This window comes from Canis lupus, chromosome 29, assembly GCF_048164855.1.
Source record: "Canis lupus baileyi chromosome 29, mCanLup2.hap1, whole genome shotgun sequence".
NCBI classification, from domain to species: Eukaryota; Metazoa; Chordata; class Mammalia; order Carnivora; family Canidae; genus Canis; species Canis lupus.
In genome coordinates this window covers 31987598-32009707 of record NC_132866.1, presented here as the reverse complement: position 1 = coordinate 32009707, position 22110 = coordinate 31987598, and the positions used below count along the sequence as shown (strand labels likewise).

Genomic DNA, 22110 nt, shown 5'->3' with positions numbered 1-22110 from the left:
CAGTGCCATTGCTGTCTCAGGCAGTTTTGGATCTGTAGCTAGAACGAATGCTGCATGAATGGACAAATTAACTTATGCCCGCCAGAGGGTCACCAGAGGTATTCTGGTGAATTTTATTACAAGGATTTTTCCTATTGGAGAATAAGGAAATCATATCTTTACCATAGAGAGACATAGAGGAAATTAAAAATATATCACTAAAAATAATAGCTAATATTTGCCTAGTGCTATGTGTCTTGTGCTGTGCTAAGCACTTTTCATATACTGTCTGATTTCATCTTCAGAACAACTACATGAGGAATTTTCTCATTTACAAGTCTCAAATTGATACCTAAAGAAGGGAATTATTCTGCTCAGGATCACATGGCTAAGGAACAAATGAGTGGAGATTTGTACTTGCATCTCTTCTGCCCAGACTCCTTGTTCATAAACACTGGCTATGCCACTTCTATGTTGCTGCAGCCTGAGCTCTATCGTCAAAGCCCCTCTTTTCTCACTGTTGGTGTGATGCAGACTCAGGAGTGTCCAGTGAGCTTAGTGTCACTTTATGCCCCCTTTCCTTCACCTTCAGGAAGTCCCCAAGTCTAAGATAGAGTGTGAAACAGGGGTCTAGAGACTGCTGCCACTGGTGACTGTACTCTCTTTCAGAAATTGAATTGGCTCTACCTGAGGCCAGATGAAAACGGTGCTCAGGAAACCTTCGGGGCTTTAGACCTTGGGGGAGCCTCTACACAAATCACTTTTGTACCCCAAAACAAGAATATTGAGTCTCCAAGAAATGCTCTGCACTTTCGCCTCTATGGCAGGGACTACAGCGTGTACACGCACAGCTTCTTGTGCTATGGGAAGGATCAAGCACTCAGGCAGAAACTGGCCAAGGACATTCGGGCAAGTATAACTGAATCCAGACCCACCCTCCCCACATCTGGGCCACCAGCCCCCACATCCTGTTGTTCTCTTTCTACTTCAGTAATTGGTCTGAACTTGGTTACTGTCCTTTCCAAAGCTTTTCAAGCAGGATATCTAACTCCATGTAGTCAACCCCTGTCAATCGTCCCATCCAGACATCACCTCCTGTTTGTTTACTGCACTGTCTCCAAGGACACAACTCAAATCCTGTCTTGCAAATAATTTCTCACCCCTGTGGGCTTGACAGTGAAAATTTTATGCTAGAGTATTGTTTGGAGAGGTGTGTAATTTATAAGCTTTTTAGCACTTTTTAGTCTCCATTTCCTACAAACTGCACAAAACAGCATTTTTAGAAAGAACCTGTAGGGGAGAAGGAAAACACTGAGGGAAAACAGAGTTTATCCATCAACACTTCGTGTCTTGTCTCCAGATGCTTTCTGTCTTCTGAAGACAAGAAAAGTTGTTTTTTTTTTTTTTTAAAGAAAAGTTAAACATACTCAAAATCATGTGAGTATCAGGCACACCCTGACAAACACACACGAGCAAGGATGTCACATCCAGCTGTTCCCTTTCTCCACTGAAAGGACAACCAGTTCTCTGCTCTCCGCCAAAGCTCTTGCTCTGGTTCTTGGAAGCACTGTTAATAGGTGGCTCCCATTGGAGTAGGCGATATTGAGAGACACCTACTGAACCCCAAGGCTCCACTAAGCCTTTTATCTACAGCAGCCTCCTTCTCTTGTACATATTGGGTTGTGGGTTAAAAATCATTTTGATACTCCTGGGTTAAATGATCTAAGGTACTTTCAACTCCTAGAGCTTCTTATTTTTTGCTTGGAGGTGGGGACAGGATACAGGCAGACTCTTCCTTGAGAACTACCCCAGGCTCAGACTTTGAGGGCCTTGAGAGTTTTCCTTATGAATCTGCTTCTGACCTATGTATTTCATTTGTGCTAAGTGCCAGGGAACATTCCAAACTAACGGCATTTCTGCCAGCTTGAACTCCATTAGCTTTCTATGAATAGCGAAAGTTCATTTACATCTGATACCATTTCTGTTGCCTATTATATAAATATGACTATTCCCAAGGAAAAGGCATGTCTAGGGCATACTGATGCCAGAGCTATGATATTATAAAATTCCTACAAATTAATGGAGTCAGAGTGGTGCTTTTTGTACCCAATGCATTTGCACATGATTTTTTCAAATGATTTTTCCATTCAGGGTACAGATGGAATCCTCAGGGACCCATGCTTTCACCCTGGATATGAGACAGTAATGAATGTAAGTGACCTCTACAGTAGCCCCTGCACCAGGAGATTTGCAATGATTCATCCATTCAGTCAGTTTCAAATCCAGGGCACTGGAAACTATCGGCAATGCCAGCGAAGCATCCTTGAACTCTTCAACACCAGTTACTGCCCTTACTCCCAGTGTTCCTTCAATGGGATTTTCTTGCCACCACCTCATGGGGATTTTGGGGTAAGTTTGTAAAATAATAAGGTATATTGGGTAGATGATTTGAGTTACAAGTTATAGAGTATATGCCTACAAAGGGTTTAAATAATCAGATTTATTTTTCTCTCATATAATAAGCCTTGAGATAGATAATCCAGGGTTAATTCTTTGGTTTAGCAATGTCAGGACTTGGGATCAGCTTTTCCATTATCTCGTTGGCCTTTTTTGTGGTGCTAACATGGAAGCTACTGCTTCACTGATTTTTTCATGAAAAAAAAAAAAAGAAGGAAGTTTCTCTTGTATACATTTCTGTCCAATTTTGCAGAAGTGCCAACAAATGTCTTTTCAGATGCCATTGGCCAGAATTTAGTTAAATACACACTTCTAAATCAATCTGTGATAAAGGGGAATGGACTACCACGTTTGGTTTAAACTAATAATTGTTCATCCCTTTCCTACACATATTGCTTTCTTCTACATGGGTAAAACCAGGAATCTCTAGGCCAGAAGAAGGGGCTGGCTGTCAGGGAGGCACACCCATTGGGATCCGCCATTGTTGGCTTCTTAATGTCAGCAGGAGGCAGGAGGAGAGGCAAATGTCTTGGTTAAAGGCTTTCCTCTATAAACTGAAGTAGAAACTCAAGAAATCTCAAGGAAATGAAGATAGCATCATTTGCATTACATTTTGAACAGCTGGGGGACTATTTGAATCCCAGCTCTGATTCCTTCTTAATTACTCTAGAATAAGGTAAAATATTTGAGCAGAGGTAGAAGAGGTGCCCCTTAATCTGCTCATAATTCAAATTTCATATTTTGGTCCTACAGACAAAGCATTATTATAATTGTAGTTCAGTAGTATGCTGCAAAATTAGCTACCATCAATGAAGAGCCAGTTATTGACTATATACTGTATATGCATTATCTCATTAATTACTTAAGATATCATGCATAGAAGCAAGGACTTTTGTCTGCCTTCACAGAAAACAGAGCAGCATGTGAGAAGGGAGGTGTTTAACTCTCCTATGGAACCCCAGCAGGAGAGTTTCTCCCAAGTCTTCCTGGCTCAGCCCAATGTCACAGAAAGAGCTCCCTGCATAGAGAACAGGCCCTGTAGGAAACATACCAGCTTTAAATTCTGGTTTTGCCACATGCAAATTATATGAGCTCTTCATTCCCATGATCACTGGGAAAACAACAATGGGCAGTGGATCCAGGCTTACCTTAACTACGGCACAGACCACAGTTCCTCCTCCCCTCAAGGTTTCTGAGGGAAATAACATGCCAGGACAATGCCTGGCAGAGTAATACCTGGTGATAAGTTAGCTCCAAACCTAAATTCAGAACAAACTAGAACCTCTCCTGGATGCCCTATAGCTGAGCTGGCATTGGCAGCCCATATTGGACTTTTTTAGGCCAATGCCCTTGCCTTGGATCTAAGTGCTAGAAGATAAAAGAGGGGGCCACAGAAGGGAGGGAGGTGGCTAGGGCTGCTGGGGACAGCCAAGGGCACTTTTCATTCCAGTCACGGTACAAAGTACATCTGAAGAAAAGAAATAGGCCATTGTGTTTTGACTTTTTAATTTTTCTGAAAGCTTCACCTCCTGAGAAACGGTCCAATTCTTGTCTTCAAGCTTGAGCAAACCCTTTCTACTTGAAGATGGTGGTAGTGAAATTTCTTGCCTTTGAATGTGATTCCTCCAACCTAGGTAGGGAGCTGTGGAGTTGGAAGGGGTGGAGGAGACTGTGCTCCCCTTTTTGTTTGGTCTCTTAGTCCCTCACTGAAATTGTTCTCCTCACAGCCTTCTGAACCTCAATTTGGCAATCTTCTTAGATTAGCTAGCTCATTGCTTTCCTCCGAATAGGACCTTTCTCATCTGAATATAGCCCTTAGAGTTAGCACTGTATCTGTACCTATTCCTGCATTGGCAGTTTCTGTTACAGAATTTTTTTTTTCACCATTGTAACTTCTCCCTAAAGCCTACAGATTTTTTTTTTTTTTTTGGTCTGTTTCCTCATTTATAAAATGAGGACAGAAATGCCTATCTCCTTGCTAGTTGTAAGTGATAAGCCAGACAAGTGGTAATGGACTGGTAAATGTCTCACAACCAGCTCTCTGGGGATGTAGGGGCTGGCTTGTGGCATTTGCCAGTTTACATGGTATAAGTACTCATACCATGGTTTAGCTTAATCAACATAACATCAGCTGGCTCACAAAACTCTTGAAATTTTAATAGTTAGTTCTTGTGAATGGGTAAGAGCCACCTCTAGCATATCACTGACAGTAGCAAAAAACTAATATACTCTAGCACCAGGTGGGCCCTTAGTAAGGTTAATTCTTTCTCCTAACAGTCCTTTTTCTAGGCTATTATACCTGAAGAAGTTACCACTGCCCAGTCCTGCATCTGAAAGCATAACTATTTGCAACACAAAAATCCAGCTGTGTTCCAATTATTTCCAGGACCAATTAGCCTGGGTATTCTCAAGCCTCAGAGAATTTGCAGGGAAGGAATGTTTACCACAGTTGCATTCAGCACTGGTGATTTAATTCTTACTCTGTATATAGAGTATTAAAAGCTGTCAATGTTTTTCTCACTTTAGTTACATTGGTTGCTAGACAGAATCCAATTTGTAGGCAAATTAGAAACACACAAAAGGAAGAGGGAACATCTGTGGGGGAATTATGAGGTAATTTAGGAAATTTTTAAAAGATCACATTGTATCATTTATATAAACAAGAAATAATATAAAACAAATTCAAGAGGGAATTGGAATTAAAGAACGAACATTAAAAACTTGTTTGTTTCCATATGTATACATGTACTTTGTGTGTGTGTGTGCTTCCTAGTAGCCAAGGGGAAAAAGAAGACATAATCAGATACATAGTTTTCATTATGCCCAGCATACCAGGTTCCAGGGCAAAGCAGAGCTATCCCAAAACTGATTCCCAGGGATATTTTATAAAGAAGATTTTATTAGACAATGTCTTTGACCATACTTCTTAAAATCTTAATTCTCATAGAAACTATAACTTAGAGGCATAATATTAAGAATCCAACTCAGTCATAGGAATTCTGTGATGGACTGAGGCAGTATAGGCCTTTGAAAGATACTCAACTTGATAGAAGAAAAGAATTAAGAGTGGCTGAAAAAGGGGAGACATATTTTTTGAGTCCTCTTCCATAAATATTAATTATCTAAGCTGGAAACTGGAAGATGAGGAGAGCTGACCTTTTGAGGCTCTCTGTTCTCTAAAGATGACCTATCATGTTACTATTCTCAGTTGTTGCTTAAATATGGGCCCACAGGTAATAAACAACCAATCACATAAAAGTTTATAAAATAAGGTTAATCCCTAATCTGTAGATTAAGAAGATGATCACAGATTTTGATCTAAGCAATATGGGCATCCCCCCAATACCTAAAGGCAAGGTCAGAAATTCCTGGAGTTGAGTCAGCATTTCCCTCAAGAATCACCTTTGGGTCCATTCTGGCAACAGAACATCTACTTGATGTATTGAGTCTCCCAAGTCATACCCCAAGAACAGAATTAGGATGATTTTTTTTTCTTCAAGACTTTCAGAGAATCATCTACCACAGCCATAGGAAGAAACTTGCTGATGTGTCCTTGAACCATCTGGTTTTGATCAGGGTATCTTCATGAGGTATTAAAAGAAGGTTGAGTTTTGTCATTCAGTATAATTTTGGGGATTAAAAATAGAAGCATTCTGAATAGGATTGAGGTTTCTTTTTCATTATATAATATAAATAAATCAAGGAAAAATGTTCATTTTAAGCCTCATCATCCAACACTTGATTTTTCTGGGTTCAATTCTTTTTTTTTTTTTTTTTTCTGGGTTCAATTCTAATTGAAATTGAATTGAATTGAAAATTGAATTCTAATTGAAATTGAATTGAATTGAAATTGAATTCTAATTTTTCTGGGTTCAATTCTAAGTGTGTTCATGTAAGCAATATTCCACCCTAGAAGAGACCTTTCCAAGGGGTTTAAGAGGCCAGATTAGATTTTAAACTCAATTGGGTGGGTTTCTGAAGAGCATATACAGACAGGAAAACTGTCAGTTAGGCCTTGACACATGGAAAACTTTCACAAAATATTGATAAATGAAAAAATAAATACGAATAAGAGTATGAATCTGGAGTAGGGGAAGAGAAATGGATGACCTTATTCTGGAGCACAACTGTCTAAGAAAGAACAATGAAGAGACACATTCCCAGCCCACACAGAAAGCAGGATTTTCCCTTGATTCTAATTCTATAACTTGATCTCCACTGTGGCTACAGAGAATTAGACATATCTATAGTCTATTTCTATATGGAATATGAAAGTAACATTATTATCTGAGAAAATTTTGAAAATCTATAATGAAGAGAGTTTTAAGACATTACTTCATATTTGATTCAGGTGTTTGTAATAGTTAGAAGGGCATATTTTGTATTTTATTTTCTATTCCTTATATAATGGCAGTATTCCACAGTTGTATATCGCTTATTTGATTCTTTTTTGAGAAAAGAATCTATATCATAACCTTCACAGTCAAGGCAACAGCCTGAAGCAAAACATCAAGGTTGTCTAGACCAGCTATTCTTGTCTGTGTGTGTGTGTGTGTGTGTGTGTGTGTGTGGTAAAATATACATAATAGAAAGTTTACCATTTTAATTACTTCTAATAGTACAGCTTTGTGGCACTATGTACATTTACATTCTACATCCATCACCACCATCTACCTCCAAGACTTTTTTGTCTTCCCAAATAGAAACCCCACCCATTAAACAAAACACTAGTTCCCCACTCCTCTTTTCCCTCATCCCCTGGCAATCACCATTCTACTTTCCATTGCTATGAATTTGACTATTCCAGGTACCTCATATAAGTGGAATATCATGTATTTGTCTCTTTGTTATTGGTTTATTTCACTTAGCATTGCCAGTTATTCTTAATTCTTCAAGGGACCACAAGACTCTTTGGAGAATGTGTTGAAAGCTAAAGATCTTCTAAACAGAAAAATAGACACGTAAAGGTATACTGAAATTTTTGCATACAATTTAAAAAACGTGATTCATTGAGCTATACCTGTGAGCCCCATGTTAAGAGCCCTTAATCTAGAACAAAATGTATGTAGAAAGTAGAGATTAAAGTAGAATCATGAGCCCAACCAAGCAGGGCAGTGGCTAGGATTGAATGCCACACAAATGTTAGAGGTCAGTCTCTTTAGAAGTATGGAAAACAAATGCAGTCACATGTGCCTGAGACATGACCCTGAAAATGATGCTATGTCTGCTTCTAAGATGCTTCCTGCCAGGGTAGAGCAAACCTAGTATCTAGTAATAGAAGCAGGCAGGCCATGCTAGAGAAGCAAGTTAGCATGAGTAATCAGGTTAGATGAGAGGGTAGGTGAACATGTCAAGTAATCAGTTTGGGGCAGAACTTGCAACTAGACTGTAATACTTGTCCCTTCTGTGACTATGAATGCTTCATTTAATCTTTATTCCAAAGTGCTAGCTAGCAATATGTTTTTGATTGGATCTTTGGAAAATGACGTGACAAATTCCCTTTCTTCTGTTATGGACAAATTTGGCTGTGGTTTATTTTCTGGTTTGTTTCCTGGAAACATGATAAAGATGGGAGTGTCGGTTGTATTATTAGGCAACAGTTCTTCTGAAAAAAAAAAAAAAAAAAAGACCCCTGAACTAAACTGCTTCTGGATTGGAAGAAACTAATGAACTATGCCTACTCTGTGAGCTTCTCTAATTTGAATAAAGGCTCTCTATATATATATGGAGTATGTAACAAAAGGCTTTATTTTTATAGCAGTTATTTACTCATCTTTCATACCATCAGTTACTTGTTTGAGTTGTGTTGTCTTCTACTGGAAGGCAGGGATTTTCATCTGTTTCTGTCACTGCTTGGAACATAGTTGTTATTCAGTTAATAGTTGAATGAATGAATGAATGAATGATATGCAGCCAAAAGTCAAGGAAGAGGTGGAATGAAAAAAATGGCTATTGATATTTTTTTAGATTTATTTATTTATTCATGAGAAACACACAGAGAGAGGCAGAGACATAGGCAGAGGGAGAAGCAGGCTCACTGCAGAGAGCCTGATGTGGGCCTCAATCCCAGGACCCTAGGATCACGCTCTGAGCCGAAGGCAGATGCTCAACCACTCGGCCATCCAGGCATTGCATGGCTATTGACTTTGCCAATTAGATTACTAGTGATTTTAATGAGTATAGTTTCAGAAGCCATGTCAAAGTAAACAGCTCCCTGGGAGATAGTCCAAAGTTGGGGAAGTAGAGTGGGTAATTGATATCACAAAAACAAGAAAAAATTTGAGAAAGAATAGATGCTGCACTGAAACCAGCTCAGTTAAGTTGAACAGGAATGCATGTATTGCATTTTGTGTGGGTTAAAAGAGCCCACAAAAATTTGTCTGGCAAGAATGGGTATTGTCTTTATAGGTTAACGTGCCTGTCTTCCTGACTATATCCTGAGGCCCTGGAAGACAGGGATGGTGTACGTATCATCTTTTCATTTTTAGGCCTGCTAAAGTTCCTGGAATACTGTATGTTCTCGGTAAAAGAACTTCAGTATTTGGAACATTCTAGTGTGGTGACCAGAGTGCAGAGAAGCTTGGAGGGGGCAAGGAAGAAGCGGGTTCAGAGACCTGAAAGTAGTTGTTGGGTTTCCAGGTGGACATGAAGGAGACTTGCATCTGGTATTTTAGAAGCTTTTCCCCCAAGCTTAAAGATCATCTTTTTGATCATTAGATGCCTTTGTTTGAGGTTTATGAGCTACAAACTCAGATTTCTATAGTACAGAAAAATGGTGGTAATTTTAGGAAGATTGAAGATATGGTTCAGGGGTTTAGAAAGAAATGATTCCAGGTTTTGTAGGAAATGAATAACACTGTTTGAGGGGCATATAAAGGATCATTTGTGGGACTCATAGAAAATAGAACATTTTTTAAGCTTTAGGGGGAAATTACCCCCTATAGTTATAAAGTGATCCAATCTTTTTTTTTTCATTTTTTAAATTTTTTTATTTTTTATTTTTTATTGGTGTTCAATTTACTAACATACAGAATAACCCCCAGTGCCCGTCACCCATTCACTCCCACCCCCTGCCCTCCTCCCCTTCTACCACCCCTAGTTCGTTTCCCAGAGTTAGCAGTCTTTACGTTCTGTCTCCCTTTCTGATATTTCCCACACATTTCTTCTCCCTTCCCTTATATTCCCTTTCACTATTATTTATATTCCCCAAAAGAATGAGAACATATAATGTTTGTCCTTCTCCGACTCACTTACTTCACTCAGCATAATACCCTCCAGTTCCATCCACGTTGAAGCAAATGGTGGGTATTTGTCATTTCTAATAGCTGAGTAATATTCCATTGTATACATAAACCACATCTTCTTTATCCACTCATCTTTCGATGGATGATCCAATCTTTTTGAAAGAAGATCTCACTGAGGGGACACGTGAGTGGTGGCTCAGTTGGTTAAGCGTCTGACTCCTGGTTTCAGTTCAGCAGGGAGTCTACTTGAGGATTCTCTCCTTCTGTTCTTCACGCGCCCCACCACTCCTGGTGTCTCTCTCTCTAAAATAAATCAACCTTTAAAAAAAGAAGATCTCATGAGATATGTATAGATATTTTTAAAATTTAGGTCTAACACACTTCAGTAAAGTGTGTACATTTTAAGTCCACAGCTTGATAGCTTTTAAGGAATACACCTGTGAGTCCATCATCTGGATGAAGGTACAGAACATTCCCAACATCCTAAAAAGTTCCCTTATCCACTCTCCCAGTTGATAAACCTCCTCCAAAGATAACCACTACTCTGACTTCTATCATGATAGATTAGTGTTGCCAATTTTTGGGTTCACAGTGTGTATTCTTTTTTGTCTGACTTCTTTCACTAAGTATTGTCTGAGATTTATCTGTGTTGTTGCATGTAACAGAAGTTCTTTCTTTTATTGCAACAATGTAGTATTCCTTTGCATGAATACATTAAAATTTATCTATCTGTTCTATAGCTAATGGACATTTCAGTTGTTTCCAGTTTGGGAATATTATATACTGCTTTATGAACACTTCTATTCATGTCTTTGAGTACATATTTCTATTCGCAAAATATGTTTACCTCCTGACCAAACATTTTACCCCAAGGAAATTGTCTCAAGGCAAAAGTACAAAGATGCAAGTACCTTGTAGCATTATTTATAATAGTGAATTATTATTAAGCCTAAATACTCATGAATAGGATAATAAGTAAATTATGATATATCCATACTTAATAACTTTTATAGTCATTTAACTGGTTAAGGTAAAATCTACAAGGAAACTTGTAGTATTATTACCAAGTGAAACAAAGCTGGATTATAAGACGATGTGTTTAGTATGATCATATTTAGGTAAAAATATATACATGTATTTTAATATTTTACATATATTTGCTGCAAGGATTAAGCAGTAAATTATTAAAAGTGGTTTTCTCTAGGGAATGGTTTGAAGAAGGGGAAACTTACTTTAACTTGTAATAATTAAATTCTATACAATAAACATGTTACCTTTGAGTAAGCCAGAATTAAAAAAAAAAAAAAAATATATATATATATATATATATATATTCTGAAGGAAAAGAAGAGGGCAACTTTTATATGTTGAAAAATAAATAAGAGCAGAATTCTGAGATGCTAAAGGGAAACTTCTATAGGTCAGAGGAAAATTTTCAAGAGTCCATGGCATGCAGAGCTTTGGGGGTAGGTAGTGGCATAGGCCAGGAGTTCCTGCTGACAAGCTCTGTATCCCACAGAAGGCTCAATATTTTGCTATATCTGCCTACAAAAATTTTCTGTTTGTTAATGTTTTTAAAAATAATTTTAACAGGGTGCCTGGATGGCTCAGAGGTTGAGCGTCTGCCTTTGGCTCAGGGCGTGATCCTGGGTCCCAGGATCGAGTCCCACATCAGGCTCCTTGCATGGAGCCTGCTTCTCCCTCTGCCTGTGTCTCTGCCTCTCCCTCTGTGTCTCTCATGAATAAATAAAATCTTTAAAAAAATAATTTTTATTTCTTTAAAAAGCACATGTCACACTTAGAAAAAGCAAGAGAATTTCTAGGTACTTAACCCATATGCCCTTTGCTGGTAGAATGAGAAATATCAGAGAGTAATATCAGAGTAATATCAGAAAGTCTTTTGAAATGTAACAATTTAAAGAAAGATTTATTATAAAAATTAAGATACGCTCATTATTTAAAAAGTCAAACTATACAGAAAGTTTAAAGATCCAACTATATGTTCCACAAGAAACTCACTTTAGATTTAAGAAACTCAATTAGCCAACATATAGTCTAACACCCAGTGCTCATCTCATCTTGTGCCCTCCTTAATGCCTGCCATCCAGTTATCCCATCCCCCCACCCATCTCCCCTTCTGCAATCCTTTGTTTCCCAGAGTTAAGAGTCTCTCGTGGTTTGTCTTCCTCTCTAATTTTTCCCCAGTTTCTCCCCTTCCTTTATGGTCCCTTTCACTATTTCTTATATTCCACATATGAGTAAAACCATATGATAGTTGTCTTTTTTCCAACTGACTTATTTCATGCAGCATAATATCCTCCAGTTCCATCCACATCAATGTAAATGGTAGATATTCATCCTTTCTGATGGCTGAGTAATATTCCACTGACTCACAGAAGCCAAAAGTGAAGTGATGGAAAAAGCTATTTCATGCAAGTACCAACCACAAGAAAACAAGGCTGGTCATATTTATATCAGACAAAGGATACTTTAAGTCATAAATTGTCACCAGAGACCAAGAAAGACATTATATAATGATAAAGGGTTAATTTACCAGGAAGATACATTAATTATGTATATACTTATCCAAAATCAGAGCATCTGAGTCTGTGAAGCAAACACTGACAGAACTGATGGGAGGAAGAAACAGCAATGCCATGGTGGTAGGAGACTTGATGAGTGCCTCACTGTCAACAGTGGATAGAATAATTGCAGATTCGAACCACGCTATTGACCAAATAGACCTACCAGACAAATATAAACATTCCACCCAAGAGCAGCAGAATATACACTCTTCTCAAGTGCACATAGAATATTCTCCAAGACAGATCACATCTTAGGTCACAAAACAAGTCTCAACAATTTAAGAAGACTGAAATTATAGCAGATATCTCTTCTAACACAGTAGAATAAAAGCAGAAATCAATAACAGAAGGAAACTGGAAAATTCACAAGTATGTGGAAATGAAAGAACACCCTTTGGAACAACCAAAATCCTCAACAGAAGACCAGCAAACTGAATTCAACAGCCCACTAGAAGGATAATATACCATGACTAAGTGAGATTTATCCCTGGGAAGCAATGATGGCTCCACATACAAAAATCAATTCATGTAATACACCAAACTAACAGAATGAAGGATGAAAACCACATGATTATCCTAATCAATGCAGAAAAAGCATTTGACAAAATTGAACACTCATTTATAACAAGTTTCAACAAGGTAGAAATAGAAACTGCATCAACACAATAAAAGCCATATGTAAAAACACAAAGCTAACATTAACTCAGCAGTAAGAACTGTTTTTCCTCTGCGATCAAGAACCAGGCAGGGATGCCCACCCTCACCAGTTCTATTCAGCATAGTACTGGAAGAACTCACCAAGCAATTAGGCAAGAAGAAATAAAAGGCATTTACATCAGAAAGAAAGAAGTAAAATTGTCTCTGTTTACAGATGACAAGTTCATACATAAAGAAAACCCTAAAGTCCACATACATAGCAAAAGAACCCTGTTAGGCCCGTCAATACAGACAACAAACTGGTGGTTGCCAGAGAGGAGGGAGAGTGGGGGAATGGGTAAAATGGGGAATGGGAATGGGAGATACAGGCTTTAGTTATGAAATGAGTAAGCCACAGGGACAAAAGTTACAGTAAGTGTAGGGAATATAACTAATGGTATTGTAATAGTGTTGTATGGTGACGGATGGTAGCTATACTTATGGCAGGTATAGCATAATGTACAGATGCGTTGAATCACTATGTTGTACACCTGAAACTAAAGTAAAATTGTGTGTCAACTATACTTCAATTAAAAAATAAAGAAAAATAAGAAACCCATTAGAACTAATCAATGAATTTAGTAAAGTTGCAGAGTACAAAATAAACATCCAAAAATCAGTTGTATTTCTATAGATTAACAGTGAGCTACCTGAAAAGGAAACTTGGGAGGGGGGCCTGGGTGGCTCAGTTGTTGAGTGTCTGCCTTTGTGATCCCAGGACCCCTGGGATCAAGTCCCACATCAGGCTCCCTACAGGGAGCCTGCTTTTCCCTCTGCCTCTCTCTCCGTCTCTCACGAATAAATAATTTTTTAAAAAGAAAAGGAAACTTGGAAAACAATCCTATTTACAATAACATCAAAAGGAATAAAATACTCAGCAACAATCTTAACTAAGGTGGAGAAAGACTTGTACACTGAAAACTACGAAACACTGGTGTAAGAAATTTAAAGACATATGCAAAGACATCCCATGTGTTCAGTGAATAGAATGGTGGCTAAAGAGGGAAGGGATGGGGAGTTGCTAAATAACTAAAGTTATTGTTGTACACTCATTAAAGTATAAAGTTTCAGTTATTTAAGATAATTAAGTTCTAGAGCTGTACAACACTGTCCTTATAGTTAACAATACTGTACTGTACATTTAAAAATTTGTTAAGAGGGTAGGTCTCATGTTAAATGTTCTTACACAACAAAAATTAAAAACTTAAAAGTAAACCCTAAAAAGTCCTCCTCTCCCTCCTGTCCCACAATAAGTTCACTAGAGGAATATACTCTGAATAATTTTAATTAATAGGGGGGAACATTTCCAAGTATTAGCTATGCATATCATAGCTATCCGGGCTCTGGATTTATCCAGTTTCTCAGTCAACAGAGATCCAGCCAGTGTCTCTTACATTCTAGGCAGTGCTCTAGGAACCAGAGAGAGCAGTTTCTGCCACTTACACATTTATACAGCTCTTCCATGTGCCAAGTGCTATGCTAGTGCAGTAGATTCAGCCGAGAACAAGGCAATGTGATCTTTGCCATCATGGAGCTGGCGTTCTAGAGGGCAGACAGATAAAAGACCAGAAACACAAACAAAAGCAAATTAGACCGTGGCAACCACAGGGAAGAAAGAAGCAGAGTCTGGTGAAAGGGAATAACACAGTGTCCTAACCGGGTGGATGATCAGAAAAACCTCTCTGAGTCAAAGTGAAGGGAATTGCAACAGAGGGAATAGCAAGTGTGCAACCCCAGGGGAGGAAAAGCTTGGCGGTGACGAAAGGCCTGGGGTGGGGTGTGTGCAGGTGGGCAGGGATAGGAGGTGGTATTGATATGGTGGGAAGGGTTGGAACATGTCTGCCTTTGAGAGGCCCGGTAGAGTTTGGACTTTAACTAGGAGTCACTGAAGGCTTTATGTAGAGGAGTAATCTGATCAAATTGCTTTCTAAGTGGCCACTGGAATTGGTAGGTTAGTGGAGAAGGGGTACAAAAGTTCCACTGCAAGGTGAGAAGGAGTAGAAAATGAAGACATGGAGCTCAGTATTGTAGAAAACTCTTCCAAGCACTTATTCTGTGAATTTTAATTGAATATTTTCCTTTTTACTCTTTTGTACTCTTTTTTTGTATTTCTCATGTGATCATAATGATTTTAAAAAACATTTCAGTTGTGCTTAGTTCAAAATAGACTTCAACAAATTATTGTTAGATAAAGGTTGACCATTTAAAAGAAGCAGTACATGTACATAATAGAAATAGGCCAAAAAAGCAGAAATTAAAAGGGAAAAAACACAATTGCCATCCAGAGATAACTTTTAAAGATTTTTATTTATTTATTCATGAGAGACACAGAGACACTGGCAGAGGGAGAAGCAGGCTCCCTGTGGGGAGCCAGACGTGGGTCTCGATCCCAGGATCCCTAGGGGTCACGACCTGGCTCAACCACTGAGCCACCCAGGCGTCCCTAGAGATAACTTTTAATATCTTTGTATAGAAATTCCCAGTTTTTATTTATTAAAAGCTCATCTGTAATACACAGTTTTTAAAAGATAGGGTTTTTTAACCTCTTCTTCTCTCTTTTCTTCTCCCTCATTTTCCTTTCTTCCTGACTCTTCCATTAAAATCATAGAGACACTTAGTTACCAGGTGGCTCAGAAATGCATGTCAGCAGTAAAGGAACAGACACAATTCCTTCCTCTTCCAGGAAGGAAACAACTTTTGGGTCTGGAATATTATTTGGTTCATTCATTTACCCAACAGAGATTTCCAGGCACCTTCAGGAGTGTGGCCTTCTGAAGGGTGAGTCAGTATCCCTCCGTGGCAGACGCAGTGCAAAACCACATCTTCTCTTACAGGCATTTTCGGCTTACTACTATGTGATGGATTTTCTGAACCTTACATTAGAGGAAACCACCTCTCAGGAAAAGGTGATTGACACGATGGAAAAGTTCTGCTCTCAGCCTTGGGAGGAGGTAAGTGATGAGACACAGCAGCTGTTTCGTATTGCCCTGCGCCCTTGGGGGCACAAAGGCTGTGATTCTGCTCTTCAAGTCCTGCTAACTGGACGGAGACCAGCCAACATGTTAAAGAAGCCCAGAGGGCGCGCTAGGTTAGCAGTGAGTGCATCAGCATTTCTTGATAACTGAGCAGACCATGGCTTAAGCAAAAACGGTCTTACTTTTCTCACCTGATACCGAGTCTGGCAGTCGGGAGCTGCTGGCCTGGGGTCAGCAGCCGCTCTGTCTCAGCCATCATTTCTCCAGTTGTGGTGTTCTGCCTATTTTCTTCATGGACACAAGATGTGGCTTCAGAGATTACTTATGTTCAAGGTCAGAAGAAGGGTAGAGCCAGATCCATCTGTTCCATTCTACAAGAAAGTATAAAACCTACCCCAGAAGCTCCTTAGCAATCTTTCTCTTACCTCTCATTAGCAGGAACAGGCTGGGAAAGCAGGTGCAGGATTTTAAGACTGGCGTAGAGCCTTAGATCCAGTCTGAGCTACTCTCTGGGGCTGGGTACACTGTTGCACATCCCTGTCTCCAACCCCCAAGTCCGAGTTTTATTAGCAAGGAAGACCGGCGATTGACAAAATCTGCTAAAAATTAAACACCCCTGTGGCAAGTCCCAGGTATATCCTACTTATCACAAATTTGAGGCACAAATTTTTTCTTGTCCGAGGCACTGAGTAATTCAAGATCTAGTACTGCCTGATGAAAGTTTCCAGGGAGGAGAGAGGTATGGACTCTATTCTTATCAAAAAAGATCAGCTAGGGATAGTTTGAAATAGCAGTGGCTTTAAGGTGACAGGGTTGCACATGTGAATGGTACTTTCATTCTGAGGGAGTGTAATGAACTAGAAATGGATGTTTGTCTCCTTGGCACTGACAGAGAGGAAGGAAGGTTGTGCAAGAGCATGAGGCGTGAGGCGTGGACTTCTCCCTCCGTATTTTGTTTGAGAACAGGAAAGAAAGGGATTCAGGGCTTCCCGAAAGAGACCCTTGAAATGCCTCAACACTTGACAGTTTACTACACTCCAGGGAGCCTTTGTGCAGCTCATAGTGATCTGTGGAGGAAGGTGAGCATCTTGGAGTTAAGGCAACTTGAAACAACCCCAATGTATACCTGTGAAGGAGGTAAATTTAAACTTCTTTTCGGAAGAAATTCTTTTTTTTAAAAGTGGGCTTTACACTCATTATGGCACCCAATGCAGGGCTCAAACCCATGACTCTGAGATCAAGAACTGAGCTAAAATCAAGAGTCAAGACGCTTAACTGATTGAGCAACCCAGACGTCCTTAGAAAAAAATTACTTCTTGTTCAGACTGAAGTTCGATCCTTTTTTTTTTTTTTTTTTAAATTTCATTGGTTACATTAGGATGGCAATGCCTACACACAGACCTATAGGTCTGCTCAGATTAGCCACATGAGGAGCTGGCTAGAGGTCCTGGAAGTAGACTTATTAAGGCATTAAGGCCTGCACCTGGGAGAAATCCGGAAATCTTTTGCAGGCTAAGACCTAGACCCTCACCCAGAGCCTCAATGTTGAGGAGGGTGTTACAACCCTGGGTTCATTTTTCCCAAATGCATTGTCTATCCATATGGAATGCAGCATAGGTCTCGAGTATGCTCTTACAGGGCAACTCTTTTCCTACTATTCCTGTGTAACTTGAGTTTGGGAATGTCCCTTCTAGACACCTTTGGCCTAGAGAGAACTGACAATTGTTAAGCATATATTATATGCTGAAAAGTAAGCTAGATGCTTTGTACATATATCATGCTGCCCGTCCCTGCTTTGGCAAGAGAAATAAAATGCAAACTACACCTTTTGATGTCCTCCAAATCCTTGGAAGTGCCCCCATTCCTTGGGTCCCTTGGGAGGAGAGGTTAGGAAAGTGAGTGAAGGGGACACTTCATGCTTGTCTTCTGATAGGTTAATTAGAGGGCTGGGAACCCTCTAATTTTGACAACCAGAATAATCACTTCTGCACCAGAAAATATATGCATTCAAGATCTGGTCTACGAGAACAGTGCTATAAGATTCTGTGTATACACTAACTAGGATTTCTCCATATACTCTGGGTTCTGACATTTAACCTCATGGATTTTTACCCTTTCTAGAGAACTGCATCCCATTCTTGAAGACTTGCCATACTGCTTCATATGGGGGAAGTGGTAAGGGGAAATGGGTGAGGAGGAGAGAAGCTGGTACTGTCCCACTGCCCTGGGAATAGAGAGAGGAGAGAGAGGCAGAGAAAGCAGTGTGTGTGGGAGAAAGGCAAACCATTGCCCCCCCCCCCCCCGATTTGGAGAGCACATAGTATTGAGTCCACAAGTATTATCATGATCAGATCTGGACTGATGAACCAGGTAGATGCCTTTGGCTTCCACATTTTTTGGCTACTATTATAATTAATCCTCAGAAGATTAGATGGCACGGGAATGTACATCTTTCCAGAAGGAGGAGGGGGTAGGAATGTTATTGAATTCAGGGAAGTTGGACCAAAATGGCATTCCCCCAAGGGATAGGCCAACTTTTAAGGACCTATGGGTTGCAGCAGTTTCAAGTCTGGCCCTAGTGGATTCCTGGAATTCCAGAGCAGTTTTTGTTTGATGGGCCTGCTGAGACTACATCAAATGAGAGAAGTTGGGCAGCCTGGGTGGCTCAGCGGTTTAGCGCCATCTTCAGCCCAGGGTGTGATCCTGGAGACCTGGAATCGAGTCTCCTGTTGGGCTCCCTGCATGGAGCCTGCTTCTCCCTCTGCCTCTCTCTCTTCTCTCTCTCTGTGTGTCTCTCATGAATAAATAAATAGAATCTAAAAAAAAAAAAAAATGGTAGAAGTCTTTCCATGAAGGAAAAACATAGTGCAGTTACCGTAAGAAGGGAATAGGGATCTGGGTAGGTACTGATGTTACACCAAGGTCTTGGGAGAACCTCACATGCAGAGGAATTGATCAAAGAGTCATTTCTAGGACTGTGATAAAAAGACAAGTTCCAAGTTGGGTCATTCAGAGAATTACATCAGAGCAGGACAAAGCCGGCTAGGTGTGGACTTAGCTTTCCAGAGACTGGGGGCTGGCAGAAACCAAGTGAGAAACAGAAACCAGCTGGTTGTTAGGGGGTTCAGAAATGGGGGTGTTCCTTAGGAAGAGAGAGAAATCTGGGCAAAAGTGTGGTGGTGGTGATGGGTGGGCAAGGTAGCCAGGAGGTCCTACATATGAAACATCTGGCATGATTCCTAGTACTTGATATATGCTTAACAAATAGTAGTTCTCTCTCTGCCCTGGGTGCCCAGAAGGAAATGCCTGTTTGAAGGCCTGAGGAATAGGGCTACAGACAACTCTGGGCTGAGTTAGAGATGTTCTGGCCTGTTGTTCTCTGAGGGCCAGAGAAGAGCAGAGCAAGCTGGGGGCATCTGGGTATATATTTACAACAGGAGGAGAGATAAGGGTAAGGGTCAGTAGGCAGCCCTTCATTTGGGAGCAGGGTGAGCAAACACATGAAGGACTCAAGAAGACCCCTTTGCATGATTCATTAGCAAAAAAAGAAGTCAAGTAAGAGCTGAGGACAGAAGGTGAGATGTTGGCACTGTTAATAGTCCTGAGCAAAATGCCTCCTAAACTATGTTGTAGATCTGTGTTTCTCAAACTACTGTGCATGTGATCACCTGAGGATCACATTAAACAGCACATTCTGCACTGATAGTTCTGGGGTGAGGACTAACAAGCTCCTGGGAGGCCCCGATGTTGCTAGTCCAGGTACTAAACTGAGTGGCAAGGCTTTTTATGACACTCTTGCCTTAAGATGCTTCAGATGCACTAGTTCCTTCAGAGACTCTGAACTTAGACTCTGGTCAAGAGCAGAGAAAAGACTAATTAAACAAAGACTGATGGATTTCTTTCATGTAAGATTTTTCAGTTTTTAAAAATGCTAATGTGACTGTGAAATGCAAGTTTCAGAGAGGTGAAACAGTATACTGAAAGTCCATGCTTTGAACCTCCGAGACCACAGAAACCACTGTTTTCCTGGAGCACTTGTTAATATCCCACAGAATCCAGTGGAGGAAAAGTTTCCTTAACACTGTAAACTATAAGCCCTGCACCCACTGAAGGAGTGCAGCACCACTCCCAGAGCTCACTGGAGAAGCCAGCACCTGGGCCTGGGTGAGCCAGGCCTTTCTCCTGTCTTAATCAAATCTAACCATAAAGAGAGCCATGGAGCGGTGCCTGCTGTATGTGTGTGATATTTCCTTCACTTCACTTCCAGCTGAAGACATATTTTGGTGACGTGAAGGAGAAATACTTAAGTGAATACTGCTTTTCTGGAACCTACATCCTCTCTCTCCTGAGTAGCTATCATTTCACAGCGGATTCCTGGAAGAATATTCATTTCATGGGCAAGGTAATTGGAGTACTTGTTGGGTTGTGGGGAGATTGGGTGACTGAGGCAGCTTTGGGCTTGAAAGAGGTTGGAGTCAGTGTGATGTCCTTTTCTACCATTTCATCTCTAACCCAAGCTGACATTTTGTGTCAAGCCCTCCTATGTTGACCAGCTGGTGAAGGATATCCTATGTAAGGGGAGCGACCTGCATTCTCAGCCTCTCCTTTCTGCTCATAAAACAGTGACTAACTCCTTGTAAAGCAAACAGTGTGATATTAAATGTAACAGTATTACAGTAGCTTCAGTGATCGTTTGCTGACTTCAACATCCATCCCAAAGGCCCCTTCCATGAATCTGGAAATGACTATCTTGGCTTCTCATAAAGGCTGAAGGCCTTGCTGGTTGTAGCTTCAAGGTTGCCTAATCTGAAAGCTTAGCAAAAAAGGAAGAGATGAGTGACTGTGAATGGGGGGGGGGGGGTCTCTGCTTAGAAGTCAGGTTTAGCAGGAGCCTTACCACAGCGCCACCTGCAGGGATCCAGGCATAGAGAAATATATTGATAAGCTGCATGAAAAACACCAAGAGCAGTACTTTTCTGCCCTTTAAACCCATACCCACTAATGGGAAAAAGTTTATTCCATTTATTAAATATGGTGTCTTTAAGCAAGGCAAAACATTGAGGCAGAGGTCTGTAGCAGCCTAAAGGATTCACACTAGTCAATATTGACTTTGCTGATTCAAATGCAAATCTTTTCCTTGATTTAATTCCTAATCTTCCTTTCATTTTATCACAATTTATTTTGTCTGTCTGAAGGATATGTCTATATCAAATTTACAAGTGATTTCTATTCTTTGGACTTCAGTGAATGGTCCAGTATTTCTACACGGTAGGTGGTAACTCCTCTAACTCTGGAGCTTTCCTTGATACATGTAGTCAGGTAAGATTCCTGTCCCCCATAAGGGACGTGGACCTTTAACCAATTGTTAATTGCCAGTACTGGTAAAGGTTTAGGGGACAGGAGCATCTCCACATGGAAACTGGCTGGAATGTAAACTGGCACAACCTTTGGGGAGACTGTTTTGGCAATGTGTGCTAAAAGCCTTAAAATATGCAAGTCATTTTATCCAATTACTCCATTTCTAGGATTTATAAATAATTGGATAAAGTAAGTAAAAATAAACATAGAAAGCATTTCATGCGGGATCCCTGGGTGGCTCAGCGGTTTGGCGCCTGCTTTTGGCTCAGAGCGCGATCCTGGAGTCCCGGGACCCAATCCCGTGTCGGGCTCCCTGTGTGGAGCCTGCTTCTCCCTCTGCCTGTGTCTCTGCCTCTCTCTCTCTCTGTCTGTCATGAATAAATAAAATCTTTAAAAAAAAAAGAATCATACAATAATCTATAAAAAAAAAAAGCATTTCATGCTAATGATGATCCCTTGAGACATAAGATATTTAGAAAGGTACTGTTAAGTGAATAATTCTACACATAACTTAATTCCATGCTATGTAAGAAAAAAATGCACAAAGAAGACTGGAAAGACAGGTCATAAAAAGATAACAGGAGCAACTTCTGAGTGGTGAAATATAGCTGGTTTTTTTTCTTTTTTAGGATTATCTGTATGTCCTAATTTTTCTACTATGAGCATGCACAACTCATGTAATAAAAACATTTTCAAAATTATTTATTATTCATAGACTATATAGTCTATACGCTATAGACTATATAGATAGTCTATGAATAATAAATTTTCACATATGTGTTTTTCACATATATGTACAGTCTTTCAACAGTCTTT

At 40.0% G+C, this 22110-nt stretch overlaps 2 protein-coding genes across 21 annotated transcripts in view; one reads left to right on the top strand and one right to left on the bottom strand.

The window, feature by feature from the left end:
• The window catches only part of ENTPD1 (ectonucleoside triphosphate diphosphohydrolase 1), a 132192-nt gene that overhangs the window by 109038 nt on the left and 1044 nt on the right, over positions 1–22110 (top strand). For all 16 annotated transcript variants that reach the window (XM_072805957.1, XM_072805955.1, XM_072805951.1 and 13 more), the window contains 4 exons: positions 649–888; positions 2131–2388; positions 15796–15912; positions 20204–20338. In XM_072805957.1, coding sequence (XP_072662058.1) covers positions 649–888; positions 2131–2388; positions 15796–15912; positions 20204–20338 — 750 coding nt within the window. The remainder of the gene's footprint in view (positions 1–648; positions 889–2130; positions 2389–15795; positions 15913–20203; positions 20339–22110) is intronic.
• LOC140621093 (RNA/RNP complex-1-interacting phosphatase-like) overlaps positions 9516–22110 on the bottom strand; it is a 73965-nt gene continuing 61370 nt past the window's right edge. For 2 of the 5 annotated variants that reach the window (XM_072805962.1, XM_072805965.1), the window contains one exon: positions 9516–9998. In XM_072805962.1, the coding sequence (XP_072662063.1) occupies positions 9994–9998 (5 nt within the window). In that variant the 3' untranslated portion in view covers positions 9516–9993. Of the gene's footprint in view, positions 9999–14404; positions 14504–22110 lie in introns of those variants that run through there. The other 3 variants (XM_072805959.1, XM_072805970.1, XM_072805967.1) reach the window with 3 other exon arrangements.